At 40.4% G+C, this 15,047-nt stretch overlaps 3 protein-coding genes across 3 annotated transcripts; 1 reads left to right on the forward strand and 2 right to left on the reverse strand.

Annotated features, from left to right (window-relative positions):
- Positions 1-1,673: 1,673 nt before the first annotated feature.
- Positions 1,674-2,888, reverse strand: LOC139444941 (uncharacterized). Its single transcript, XM_071225962.1, has 3 exons — positions 2,750-2,888; positions 1,909-2,028; positions 1,674-1,732 (listed from the first exon to the last, which is right to left on the reverse strand). The coding sequence occupies exons 1-3, from the start codon at positions 2,886-2,888 to the stop codon at positions 1,674-1,676; spliced, it is 318 nt and encodes a 105-aa protein (XP_071082063.1).
- A 2,039-nt stretch (positions 2,889-4,927) lies between these two features.
- Positions 4,928-6,150, forward strand: LOC139444942 (uncharacterized). Its single transcript, XM_071225964.1, has 3 exons — positions 4,928-5,066; positions 5,789-5,908; positions 6,092-6,150. Exons 1-3 carry the CDS (start codon positions 4,928-4,930, stop codon positions 6,148-6,150), a joined length of 318 nt encoding a protein of 105 aa, XP_071082065.1.
- Positions 6,151-13,046: 6,896 nt separating this feature from the next.
- Positions 13,047-14,261, reverse strand: LOC139444940 (uncharacterized). Its single transcript, XM_071225961.1, has 3 exons — positions 14,123-14,261; positions 13,282-13,401; positions 13,047-13,105 (listed from the first exon to the last, which is right to left on the reverse strand). Exons 1-3 carry the CDS (start codon positions 14,259-14,261, stop codon positions 13,047-13,049), a joined length of 318 nt encoding a protein of 105 aa, XP_071082062.1.
- Between the last annotated feature and the right edge of the window lie 786 nt (positions 14,262-15,047).

Here is a 15,047-nt window from a genome sequence, read left to right on the forward strand (position 1 = left end):
AGATCTTTTTCGTAGAATTAATTCTCGTTTAAATATTGGCTTTTAAAGGATATAGAATTATTTGAAATATTTTTGTTAATATTTTTTTAAAAACATGTTTTCAAATTCGCAACTGAGATTGTTTGTGGTTGAATCCAAGTACAGTGATATCAGTGTCCCCCTGAGAGGGTACATACGTTCCACATGAATAATGTATATGTAATATTTGTATTTAACACCTTGAATGCTAACTCTAAATGCACACAGCCGTCTTGATGTACATATTATATTTATCTCTGTACTTTATGTATGCTCTTGTACCACCGTCGGTGGTCTATGGAGAATAAAGAATCTGATATCAGTGTCCCCCTGAGAGGGTACATACGTTCCACATCTTTCAAAGTAAATTTATACTATCACATTTATAAGCGTAGTATATTTGTTAGTTTTAACTGGTGGATTAAACTGACTACACTTGCCAGCAGCTGAAGGGATAGTGTCAATTCTGCTGGGGAACCGTGCAGGTGCCAGAAGTATCGTCCCTACGGTTCCTTGTCCGTTTTTTATATTGTGTTGTTGTTGTCTTTTACATGCTCTCAACTTGATTTAATTTGAAACTGTGATAATCTAGTTATGATACTGTCGATCACTGGTGTGTGCGTGTGTGTGTGTGTGTGTGTGTGTGTGTGTGTGTGTGTGTGTGTGTGTGTGTGTGTGTGTCATGATATGGCTGAAATAGTGTATTGTCGATATGACGTTAACATTGAACTATCTCACTCACTCGCTTAACATAACGAGCCGTGAAGATCCGGGATAGAACAGGTCTTCAGCAAACCATAAGGCGACCATGCTTGTCGTAAGAAGCGACAAACGGGATCGGGTGGTTAGGCTCGCTGACTTGGTTGATGCATGTCATCGTATGCCAATTGCGTGGAATTATTTTCATGATATTAATCACTGGATTGTCTGGTCCATACTCGATTATTTACAGACCGCCGTCATATAGCTGGAATATTGCTGAGTACGGCGTTCAACAACAAACAAACACTCAAACATCATATACCTTTCTCATCTCATGATGATATTATTTGAATATATTTTTTTAAAAACTGCAAAAGATGTCAGTGTAGAACAATGTGAACATACATATGTTCATGTCATATCTCCTTTTGAGGAACTACCTTTGCTGGTAATGTTGTACGATTAAACAAACAACAAACAAAACAAATATTGTATATCAGATATACTTGATATAATATACATTTTGCTGATTATGTTGTTGTACGATTGCAGATCAATATTATGTTGAACGAGATGGTGGCAGTGAACACATTAGAAAACAGATACAAGCATTACATATTGGATCACCTGTTGTCTGAAATGACACCTGTAAAGACGTTTTTAATCAGCAAGACACAACAAAGGTGATTGTTATAATTATTTATTGAAACTATTGACTTGTGGGAACACTATTCAGGAATACATCCTCGAAATCGCCTTCAAAGTGCGATGCCAGTGTCTCTTCAATAGAGTGATCTACAAAAGAAATACATCAAATCATATGATCTTGGCATATTTGACATGAAATTATTGCTGAAGCATACATTTTCAGATACAGTTATGTTGAACGGATGACGGTTTCTACTGTATAAAACGGATCATTGCAGTAAGATTTGCTCCACCTTACATTTGACTCACTGCTCCAAGTTGTTGATGCTCCTTGCGAACTCTTCCAAACTCACGCTTGAGTCTCCTAAATGGAGAAAGGTTGTTGCAGTCAGTCAGAATATATGTTCAGGAGTCAGATTTATTCGGGAAAAGGGTCCACATTACCCATGAGCGTCAAAACTAATACAAACACTTGACAAATAATTACATTATTTTAAACATTTCATTTGTATCAATGAAGTTGAAGGCAAAAGCTCTTACCATTTTCATCTAAGAACGAAAGGAGCTCCATGGCCGATCGTCTGTCCATTAGCGTCTCAGCTTCGGACAGGTCAATTGTGCCGTCCTTGTTTGTATCAAGGTTATCCACATTACGTTTGCCTTGAAAGAAAATAGTCATGTTTGGAAAGATACAAAATGAAAGAACACGAATGCATTTTCGGTTAAGGAATATGAGATAGTGGTCACTTTTAATCAGGCTATGAGTATTGATATCATTGAACATATTCATATACATCTACAGTAACATTCCAAAACATATACTCGTTTCCATTTCAAATCGTCATCGTATGTAGCTCTTCGGCTGGCTGACTAAGATTTACATCAAAACAAATAGCGAACACCATTCTGTCTCATTCTGTAGTGCTTAATGACATGATCACATTTTCATTATGTTCGTTTTCTAGAATAGACTAGTCCATGTAATATTTTCATACATTCAAAAACAATGTCCGGGGTCCGTTTTCGTTCAGCAATATTCCAGGTAATATAACAGTGGGACTTAAATAACTGGGTGTGGCACAGACAATCCAGTGACTTATATCATGAGCATCGGTCTACACAACTGCATGATTATAGAAAGCATCCTGTCGGTTACAATTTTTACACTGAAAGCAGAGTTGGCCTTTTAGGCATTTAATTTATTACTTTCATTTGAACCTGATGTAAAAGAGAGACGTTAATGTACTTGATACATCACCGATTTGGTCCTACTACAGCCGCTCATTGTTCTATAACTTAAAACGTAACTCCATTACAGTTTGGGAAAATAGAAGATACTGTATGTCAGGCACTTAATGAAGTACTCTTTAGCTTCACTCACCCAACAACACCCTGGCTCCAATCTTTGCTATTGTGCCAACTGTGCGCCATCTAACGAACCGTCGTCTCCGTCGTCCCCAGGCATCAGACTGAGGGATGGAGACTATGGCCACAAGCAGGAGGACAAGGAACAAACGCATCTTGGGATGTATTCTGCAGTGAAAATAAATTCTTTTAGCGTGTGAGCGAGTTGGGTTTAACGCAGCTATTAACAGTTATATCACGGCGTGTCAGCTTAATATGGGAGGGAAGGCCGCAGTGATGCAGGTTTTAGACGTTTACCACTTCGGCGAGACCCACGAGCACAGGTATGGTGCTTACAAACATAGAAACATAATCGGGGTGAACCGGGATTCAAACCCACAATCTGGCGTGCCCAAGGAACGCAACTCAGCACAGCGAATTGCGGCGCCTTAGACGACTGAGCCCCCCGTGCCCCACTGAATTGTTTTAAGAAGCCGCATTCTCATGTGGGTGTGATTATTGTTGCTGATTGCCTTATGAAACGTTGATTGCTTAAGATGTAATGGATTTGACGACTGACTATCATTACAAACAATTAAATCCTCAGTTAAATCCACATTTTGTAACCAATGCCAACTGAAATGATAAGTTACACGTAAACTAATCAGACAGATAGTGCATAAAGTATTACTCACCAGAAGGACACGAGACAGGTCACAGTTGTTATGAATGTCGTGTCCCTGGTATTTATACATTCTTTCCATTCATCAACCCGTGAAGTGAATCTGTTGCCAAAATATGTTAAGTGCCTGTTTGACAGAAACGTGCAAATGTAAACATGAAAAGAGATAAGTATCTACTTAGTCCACACCTCCTAATTGTCCTCTTTACGAGGGCTGTGTGTGAAGTGTATTTGTGTGTGATATCTATTTTTTTAAATTGTTTGAGAATATTTAAAAGAAACTAAAAGAGGACGCCCCACTGAGACAATATCTGTAAAGTGCGCTTATACAATAAAGTCAATTGACCTGTGACCCAGTGGTAATTTCAGGCATCAGTTGTTTTGAAGGCCTCCAGTGTTTGCTGAATGGAAAATATATATTTTTCTCAGAGATGGCCATATACACCTCTGGTACACAAATATTAGAAATTATAGCAGTATCCAGCTCGTGGTTTAAAACCTAACGTGGGACGCACAAATTCACATATACCCCTTGTGATACTGCCACAACGATTCGTAGCAGGGTGCAAGATATATGGCCTCGCTCATAAATACACGTGCAGCATGTTTTCTTCATGTCGGGGTATACGGGATATATTGTCCCACTCAGAAATGTATTTCCCTCCCACTTGAGATACGTAGAATTTTATCAGTATCACATGAACCAATTAGATCTGAATATTCTGACATGGAGGTGTGATAAGTTTCTTTTAAATATTCTCAAACAAAATTTTTAAAAATAAATATCACACACAAATACACTTCACACAAACCCTCGTAAAGAGGACAATTAGGAGGTGTGGACTAAGTAGATACTTATCTCTTTTCATATTTACATTTGCACGTTTCTGTCAAACAGGCACTTAACATATTTTGGCAACAGATTCACTTCACGTGTTGATGAATGGAAAGAATGTATAAATACCAGGGACACGACATTCATAACAACTGTGACCTGTCTCGTGTCCTTCTGGTGAGTAATACTTTATGCACTATCTGTCTGATTAGTTTACGTGTAACTTATCATTTCAGTTGGCATTGGTTACAAAATGTGGATTTAACTGAGGATTTAATTGTTTGTAATGATAGTCAGTCGTCAAATCCATTACATCTTAAGCAATCAACGTTTCATAAGGCAATCAGAAACAATAATCACACCCACATGAGAATGCGGCTTCTTAAAACAATTCAGTGGGGCACGGGGGGCTCAGTCGTCTAAGGCGCCGCAATTCGCTGTGCTGAGTTGCGTTCCTTGGGCACGCCAGATTGTGGGTTTGAATCCCGGTTCACCCCGATTATGTTTCTACGTTTGTAAGCACCATACCCGTGCTCGTGGGTCTCGCCGAAGTGGTAAACGTCTAAAACCTGCATCACTGCGGCCTTCCTTCCCATATTAAGCTGACACGCCGTGATATAACTGTTAATATAGCTGCGTTAAACCCAACTCGCTCACACGCTAAAACAATTTATTTTCACTGCAGAATACATCCCAAGATGCGTTTGTTCCTTGTCCTCCTGCTTGTGGCCATAGTCTCCATCCCTCAGTCTGATGCTTGGGGACGACGGAGACGACGGTTCGTTAGATGGCGCACAGTTGGCACAATAGCAAAGATTGGAGCCAGGGTGTTGTTGGGTGAGTGAAGCCAAAGAGTACTTCATTAAGTGCCTGACATACAGTATCTTCTATTTTCCCAAACTGTAATGGAGTTACGGTTTTAATTATAGAACAATGAGCGGCTGTAGTAGGACCAAATCGGTGGTGTGTCAAGTACATTAACGTCTCTCTTTTACATCAGGTTCAAATGAAAGTAATAAATTAAATGCCTAAGAGGCCAACTTTGCTTTCAGTGTAAAAATTGTAACTGAAAGGATGCTTTCTATAATCATGCAGTTGTGTAGACCGATGCTCATGATATAAGTCACTGGATTGTCTGTGCCACACCCAGTTATTTAAGTCCCACTGTTATATTACCTGGAATATTGCTGAACGAAAACGGACACCGAACATTGTTTTTGAATGAATGGAAATATTACATGGACTAGTCTATTCTAGAAAACGAACATAATGAAAATGTGATCATGTCATTAAGCACTACAGAATGAGACAGAATGGTGTTCGCTATTTGTTTTGATGTAAATCTTAGTCAGCCAGCCGAAGAGCTACATACGATGACGATTTGAAATGGAAACGAGTATATGTTTTGGAATGTTACTGTAGATGTATATGAATATGTTCATTTGATATCAATACTCATAGCCTGATTAAAAGTGACCACTATCTCATATTCCTTAACCGAAAATGCATTCGTGTTCTTTCATTTTGTATCTTTCCAAACATGACTATTTTCTTTCAAGGCAAACGTAATGTGGATAACCTTGATACAAACATGGACGGCACAATTGACCTGTCCGAAGCTGAGACGCTAATGGACAGACGATCGGCCATGGAGCTCCTTTCGTTCTCAGATGAAAATGGTAAGAGCTTTTGCCTTCAACTTCATTGATACAAATGAAATGTTTATTACTTTTAAAATAATGTAATTATTTGTCAAATGTTTGTATTTGTTTACTCTCATGGGTAATGTGGACCCTTTTCCCGAATAAATCTGACTCCAGAACATTTATTTTGACTGACTGCAACAACCTTTCTCCATTTAGGAGACTCAAGCGTGAGTTTGGAAGAGTTCGCAAGGAGCATCAACAACTTGGAGCAATGAGTCAAATGTAAGGTGGAGTAAATCTTACTGCAATGATCCGTTTTATACAGTAGAAACCGTCATCCGTTCAACATAACTGTATCTGAAAATGTATGCTTCAGCAATAATTTCATGTCAAATATGCCAAGATCATATGATTTGATGTATTTCTTTTGTAGATCACTCTATTGAAGAGACACTGGCATCGCACTTTGAAGGCGATTTCGAGGATGTATTCCTGAATAGTGTTCCCACAAGTCAATAGTTTCAATAAATAATTATAACAATCACCTTTGTTGTGTCTTGCTCATTAAAGACGTCTTTACAGGTGTCATTTCAGACAACAGGTGATCCAATATGTAATGCTTGTATCTGATTTCTAATGTGTTATCTACCACCATCTCGTTCAACATAATATTGATCTGCAATCGTACAACAACATAATCAGCAAAATGTATATTATATCAAGTATATCTGATATACAATATTTGTTTTGTTTGTTGTTTGTTTAATCGTACAACATCACCAGCAAAGGTAGTTCCTCAAAAGGAGATATGACATGAACATATGTATGTTCACATTGTTCTACACTGACATCTTTTGCAGTTTTTAAAAAAATATATTCAAATAATATCATCATGAGATGAGAAAGGTATATGATGTTTAATTGTTTGTTTGTTGTTGAACGCCGCACTCAGCAATATTCCAGCTATATGACGGCGGTCTGTAAATAATCGAGTATGGACCAGACAATCCAGTGATTAATATCATGAAAATAATTCCACGCAATTGGTATTCGATGACATGCATCAACCAAGTCAGCGAGTCTAACCACCCGATCCCGTTAGTCGCTTCTTACGACAAGCATGGTCGCCTTATGGTTTGCTGAAGACCTATTCTATCCCGGATCTTCACGGCTCGTTATGTTAAGCGAGTGAATGAGATAGTTCAATGTTAACGTCACATCGACAATACACTATTTCAGTCATATCATGACGACATATAGTTATACATTCCTAACACACACACACACACACACACACACACACACACACACACACACACACACACACACACACACACACACACACACACACACACACACACACACACACCAGTGATCGACAGTATCATAACTAGATTATCACAGTTTCAAATTAAATCAAGTTGAGAGCATGTAAAAGACAACAACAACACAATATAAAAAACGGACAAGGAACCGTAGGGACGATACTTCTGCCACCTGCACGGTTCCCCAGCAGAATTGACACTATCCCTTCAGCTGCTGGCAAGTGTAGTCAGTTTAATCCACCAGTTAAAACTAACAAATAAACTACGCTTATAAATGTGATAGTTTAAATTTACTTTGAAAGATGTGGAACGTATGTACCGTGTCAAGGGGACACTGATATCAGATTCTTTATTCTCCATAGACCACCGACGGTGGTACAAGAGCATACATAAAGTACAGAGATAAATATAATATGTACATCAAGACGGCTGTGTGCATTTAGAGTTAGCATTCAAGGTGTTAAATACAAATAATACATATACATTATGCATGTGGAACGTATGTACCCTCTCAGGGGGACACTGATATCACTGTACTTGGATTCAACCACAAACAATCTCAGTTGCGAATTTGAAAACATGTTTTTAAAAAAAATATTAACAAAAATATTTCAAATAATTCTATATCCTTTAAAAGCCAATATTTAAACGAGAATTAATTCTACGAAAAAGTTCTTTAATAGATGATGATTTGAAACATTGATCTTTCATCACAAGGGATGCAGAATGGAGGGTCCTCACCTTTCAATAAATGTTCATGACTTTAGCGTCAATGGCCAATACGACATCATCGGGTTTTGACCTTTCCAAATCTGGACTGACTAACCAAAATCGGTGTAACCGATGGTTGGTGTAATTTCATGTAGCGTATTTACACCTACTCGGGTGTCCCTCTTCTTTTGCATGAGGGGGCACGGGGGGCCCAGTCGTCTAAGGCGCCGCTATTCACTTGAACACACCAGAAACCTATGATTGTGGGTTCGAATCCCAGTTCGCCCCGATTATGTTTCTAGGTTTGTCAGCACCATACCCGTGCTCGTGGGTTTCACCGAAGTGGTAAACGTTTGAAACCTGCATCACTTCGGACTTTCCTCCCACATTAAGCTGACAGGCCGTGATATAACTGGAATATTGTTAAAAGCGGCGTTAAACCCAACTCACTCACTCACTCCTTTGCATGATATCTTTGAAGTAACATCTAAATACAAGTTTATAATCACTGTATGGACTTAGAAGTGGTGTCACAGATTTGTTGAGTGTTTTTGCAGCCGTATCGGCCATTGAAACATGGCTGGGTAACCACCAAAAGACGATGTCATATTGGCCAGTAGCTATTAAAACACGCCAGATCATTAAAACACGCAAAAATATCGACCAAGAGTGGATGTGGATAGTGACATTAGCAACTGTGCCACCATCCTTGGATCCATCTGTAAGAAGAAAACAGCGTTATCTCTATCCCCCGCCATTATAATTATATTTGTTCATTTAGTAGTGGATATAACCAACGCAAAGTATCAATATGCATGTTTCAAAGTAGAGTAGAGGAATGCCTAATATGACGCAGGTAGTGGATGCGTATGGTGCTGGCAGGCCAATCTGAACCCACGACCACCTATTTGGGAAGAAAGCGGAAGTTGTATAAAGTAGTAGTATGAATTGTGTCATGTATTCATACGTCATACAGCTTAGCTACTGGTCTAGTGCAATGAGAAAAACTCAGTGATTCTGCGTCGGTTTGGAAATAGAGTGGTTTGTTTTGACAATGACATATTCATTGATCTGTGCATGATAATTATAGATGCATCCTTTCTGATGACATCGATCATACATTTGACCATTGTAACACATCATGAAATAGTAAAGTGTCAGTCAGCTACAGCTGAATATTCTTTGGTGTGTTTACAGTATTCATGAATAGACATTGTATTTAATGATGCATTACAACCATAATTAAAAGTAATGTGATAAAAGTCAATATTGAAGAGTAACATCACCAGCATGTACGTGTGCATACCAACTCCTGTGGGGAACAGTTGGTATTATTGCAGTCATGCCTTGCGACTTGGGAGTAAAGCCGCTTTTAACAGTATTCCAGTTATATCGTGGCCTGTCAGCTTAATGTGGGAGGAAAGTCCGAAGTGATGCAGGTTTCAAACGTTTACCACTTCGGTGAAACCCACGAGCACGGGTATGGTGCTGACAAACCTAGAAACATAATCGGGGCGAACTGGGATTCGAACCCACAATCATAGGTTTCTGGTGTGTTCAAGGGACACGACTCTGCACAGCGAATCGCGGCGCCTTAGACGACTGGGCCACCTGTGACCCCTCATGCAAAAGAAGAGGGACACCCGAGTAGGTGTAAATACACTACATGAAATTACACCAACCATCGGTTACACCGATTTTGGTTAGTCAGTCCAGATTTGGAAAGGTCAAAAACCGATGATGTCGTATTGGCCATTGACGCTAAAGTCATGAACATTTATTGAAAGGTGAGGACCCTCCATTCTGCATCCCTTGTGATGAAAGATCAATGTTTCAAATCATCATCTATTAAAGAACTTTTTCGTAGAATTAATTCTCGTTTAAATATTGGCTTTTAAAGGATATAGAATTATTTGAAATATTTTTGTTAATATTTTTTTAAAAACATGTTTTCAAATTCGCAACTGAGATTGTTTGTGGTTGAATCCAAGTACAGTGATATCAGTGTCCCCCTGAGAGGGTACATACGTTCCACATGAATAATGTATATGTAATATTTGTATTTAACACCTTGAATGCTAACTCTAAATGCACACAGCCGTCTTGATGTACATATTATATTTATCTCTGTACTTTATGTATGCTCTTGTACCACCGTCGGTGGTCTATGGAGAATAAAGAATCTGATATCAGTGTCCCCCTGAGAGGGTACATACGTTCCACATCTTTCAAAGTAAATTTAAACTATCACATTTATAAGCGTAGTATATTTGTTAGTTTTAACTGGTGGATTAAACTGACTACACTTGCCAGCAGCTGAAGGGATAGTGTCAATTCTGCTGGGGAACCGTGCAGGTGGCAGTATCGTCCCTACGGTTCCTTGTCCGTTTTTTATATTGTGTTGTTGTTGTCTTTTACATGCTCTCAACTTGATTTAATTTGAAACTGTGATAATCTAGTTATGATACTGTCCATCACTGGTGTGTGTGTGTGTGTGTGTGTGTGTGTGTGTGTGTGTGTGTGTGTGTGTGTGTGTGTGTGTGTGTGTGTGTGTGTGTGTGTGTGTGTGTGTGTGTGTGTGTCATGATATGGCTGAAATAGTGTATTGTCGATATGACGTTAACATTGAACTATCTCACTCACTCGCTTAACATAACGAGCCGTGAAGATCCGGGATAGAATAGGTCTTCAGCAAACCATAAGGCGACCATGCTTGTCGTAAGAAGCGACAAACGGGATTGGGTGGTTAGGCTCGCTGACTTGGTTGATGCATGTCATCGTATGCCAATTGCGTGGAATTATTTTCATGATATTAATCACTGGATTGTCTGGTCCATACTCGATTATTTACAGACCGCCGTCATATAGCTGGAATATTGCTGAGTGCGGCGTTCAACAACAAACAAACACTCAAACATCATATACCTTTCTCATCTCATGATGATATTATTTGAATATATTTTTTTAAAAACTGCAAAAGATGTCAGTGTAGAACAATGTGAACATACATATGTTCATGTCATAACTCCTTTTGAGGAACTACCTTTGCTGGTAATGTTGTACGATTAAACAAACAACAAACAAAACAAATATTGTATATCAGATATACTTGATATAATATACATTTTGCTGATTATGTTGTTGTACGATTGCAGATCAATATTATGTTGAACGAGATGGTGGCAGTGCGACCGGCGGCGGAAGTCGTCTTGTCAAGCGGTAGCTGACAGTTGGGTCCGCGGCGGGAGCCGCACAATGGTTTTGCTAATGGGGCCGGGCAGTGTGATCTGCTTTGGCCGGCTACCTGGGGCCGGGCAGCGGCAGTCTGACTTAGGCCAGCAGCGTGGAGCTGCTTTTGGCAACGTGGGAGTTGCCAAGCAATGGTAGCGTTTAAATATGCTACCGTGGGGGCCGGACAGCGGTAGCAGTCTCAGGCCAGCAGCGCTAGCTGCAATCGCCGTCGGCCACGCGCGTGGCCATGGCAACGGTAGCATTTTTGGTATATACAATTAGCAGCTAAGTAGCCCACTAGTACCTGCACACCCTCGGCCATTTAACCCAATCTCATCTTCTGTTTTATTACAGGCACGGGCACCAACGGCTCGGTGGCCCGTGCCTCTCCTTGGCATATCGCGGGATAATTACATTTAGTACTAACTACTAAATGACTTTATCGCGCGTATCCAAACCATGGGCTAATTACGTCTGTAACCCAATCACCCCTCGTAACTCAATCACCCCGGGCCACCACTCGGCACCGTGCCCGGGGAATAATCCCGCGCAAGCATCATCCCGCCCTTTGTTAGTCCGTCATTCGCGAGCAGCCCTTCCCCAAGTACACACGTGTGTCACTGTATCTAATCCCCGTATCCAGCGATGTGATTGGCTGGGGCCGCGTCACCGTCGGCCTCGTTGTGCGCATCGGGGATTCTCCCTATGTTGGGCGAAATGGCGGGAGAACTAAAACCAAGCCTTACTTGTTGGTTTGCGCTAACCGGGCCGGGCGCTGAATGTTCCAGCAACTGGAGTATTTTTCCCAGTTGCTCGTTTACCTGGGTAGCCGAGTTGGCAACCTGCGCGGCATTTACAAGCTGCGCCGATTGTACGTTAATTCTGTTGCCACCTTCGATATTTCCGTAATTGGCAGACTCACCATCAGCTGTTGTCTCCTGTACAATGTGTACTCCCGGGGTTTGTCTTCTGGTTGTCCTGGCCTGCTTGGCTCCCCTCACAAGCTTGTGGTTGACGGTTGCTCTTCTCTTGGGAGGCATCACGAAAAGTCGGGGTGGTGAGTTGGTATTCCACAAGCGTAAATTGTCCCGAGGGTGAAGTTCGGGAGTAGAGCGGAATAAATGCGATACGGCGAGTGCTGAAATAGATGGTATTCAAAGCGTAATCGGCGAAACGGTCGCGATTGTGTAAATGCGATACGGCGAGTGTTGGAATAGATGGTATTCAAAGCGTAATCGGCGAAACGTTCGCAACTGGGTACAAAGGAAACGTAAAATGGGAAAGCGATTAGATACAGTGACACACGTGTGTACTTGGGGAAGGGCTGCTCGCGAATGACGGACTAACAAAGGGCGGGATGATGCTTGCGCGGGATTATTCCCCGGGCACGGTGCCGAGTGGTGGTCCGGGGTGATTGAGTTACGAGGGGTGATTGGGTTACAGACGTAATTAGCCCATGGTTTGGATACGCGCGATAAAGTCATTTAGTAGTTAGTACTAAATGTAAATATTATGTTGAACGAGATGGTGGCAGTGAACACATTAGAAAACAGATACAAGCATTACATATTGGATCACCTGTTGTCTGAAATGACACCAGTAAAGACGTTTTTAATGAGCAAGACACAACAAAGGTGATTGTTATAATTATTTATTGAAACTATTGACTTGTGGGAACACTATTCAGGAATACATCCTCGAAATCGCCTTCAAAGTGCGATGCCAGTGTCTCTTCAATAGAGTGATCTACAAAAGAAATACATCAAATCATATGATCTTGGCATATTTGACATGAAATTATTGCTGAAGCATACATTTTCAGATACAGTTATGTTGAACGGATGACGGTTTCTACTGTATAAAACGGATCATTGCAGTAAGATTTGCTCCACCTTACATTTGACTCACTGCTCCAAGTTGTTGATGCTCCTTGCGAACTCTTCCAAACTCACGCTTGAGTCTCCTAAATGGAGAAAGGTTGTTGCAGTCAGTCAGAATATATGTTCAGGAGTCAGATTTATTCGGGAAAAGGGTCCACATTACCCATGAGCGTCAAAACTAATACAAACACTTGACAAATAATTACATTATTTTAAACATTTCATTTGTATCAATGAAGTTGAAGGCAAAAGCTCTTACCATTTTCATCTAAGAACGAAAGGAGCTCCATGGCCGATCGTCTGTCCATTAGCGTCTCAGCTTCGGACAGGTCAATTGTGCCGTCCTTGTTTGTATCAAGGTTATCCACATTACGTTTGCCTTGAAAGAAAATAGTCATGTTTGGAAAGATACAAAATGAAAGAACACGAATGCATTTTCGGTTAAGGAATATGAGATAGTGGTCACTTTTAATCAGGCTATGAGTATTGATATCATTGAACATATTCATATACATCTACAGTAACATTCCAAAACATATACTCGTTTCCATTTCAAATCGTCATCGTATGTAGCTCTTCGGCTGGATGACTAAGATTTACATCAAAACAAATAGCGAACACCATTCTGTCTCATTCTGTAGTGCTTAATGACATGATCACATTTTCATTATGTTCGTTTTCTAGAATAGACTAGTCCATGTAATATTTTCATACATTCAAAAACAATGTTCGGGGTCCGTTTTCGTTCAGCAATATTCCAGGTAATATAACAGTGGGACTTAAATAACTGGGTGTGGCACAGACAATCCAGTGACTTATATCATGAGCATCGGTCTACACAACTGCATGATTATAGAAAGCATCCTTTCGGTTACAATTTTTACACTGAAAGCAGAGTTGGCCTTTTAGGCATTTAATTTATTACTTTCATTTGAACCTGATGTAAAAGAGAGACGTTAATGTACTTGATACATCACCGATTTGGTCCTACTACAGCCGCTCATTGTTCTATAACTTAAAACGTAACTCCATTACAGTTTGGGAAAATAGAAGATACTGTATGTCAGGCACTTAATGAAGTACTCTTTGGCTTCACTCACCCAACAACACCCTGGCTCCAATCTTTGCTATTGTGCCAACTGTGCGCCATCTAACGAACCGTCGTCTCCGTCGTCCCCAAGCATCAGACTGAGGGATGGAGACTATGGCCACAAGCAGGAGGACAAGGAACAAACGCATCTTGGGATGTATTCTGCAGTGAAAATAAATTCTTTTAGCGTGTGAGCGAGTTGGGTTTAACGCAGCTATTAACAGTTATATCACGGCGTGTCAGCTTAATATGGGAGGGAAGGCCGCAGTGATGCAGGTTTTAGACGTTTACCACTTCGGCGAGACCCACGAGCACAGGTATGGTGCTTACAAACATAGAAACATAATCGGGGTGAACCGGGATTCGAACCCACAATCTGGCAACTCAGCACAGCGAATTGCGGCGCCTTAGACGACTGAGCCCCCCGTGCCCCACTGAATTGTTTAAAGAAGCCGCATTCTCATGTGGGTGTGATTATTGTTGCTGATTGCCTTATGAAACGTTGATTGCTTAAGATGTAATGGATTTGACGACTGACTATCATTACAAACAATTAAATCCTCAGTTAAATCCACATTTTGTAACCAATGCAAACTGAAATGATAAGTTACACGTAAACTAATCAGACAGATAGTGCATAAAGTATTACTCACCAGAAGGACACGAGACAGGTCACAGTTGTTATGAATGTCGTGTCCCTGGTATTTATACATTCTTTCCATTCATCAACCCGTGAAGTGAATCTGTTGCCAAAATATGGTAAGTGCCTGTTTGACAGAAACGTGCAAATGTAAATATGAAAAGAGATAAGTATCTACTTAGTCCACACCTCCTAATTGTCCTCTTTACAAGGGCTGTGTGTGAAGTGTATTTGTGTGTGATATCTATTTTTTTAAATTGTTTGAGAATATTTAAAAGAAACTTATCACACCTCC

The sequence above is a fragment of the Haliotis cracherodii genome, unplaced genomic scaffold (assembly GCF_022045235.1).
Source record: "Haliotis cracherodii isolate W230 unplaced genomic scaffold, xgHalCrac1.p SCAF_6, whole genome shotgun sequence".
In the NCBI taxonomy this organism is placed as follows: Eukaryota; Metazoa; Mollusca; class Gastropoda; order Lepetellida; family Haliotidae; genus Haliotis; species Haliotis cracherodii.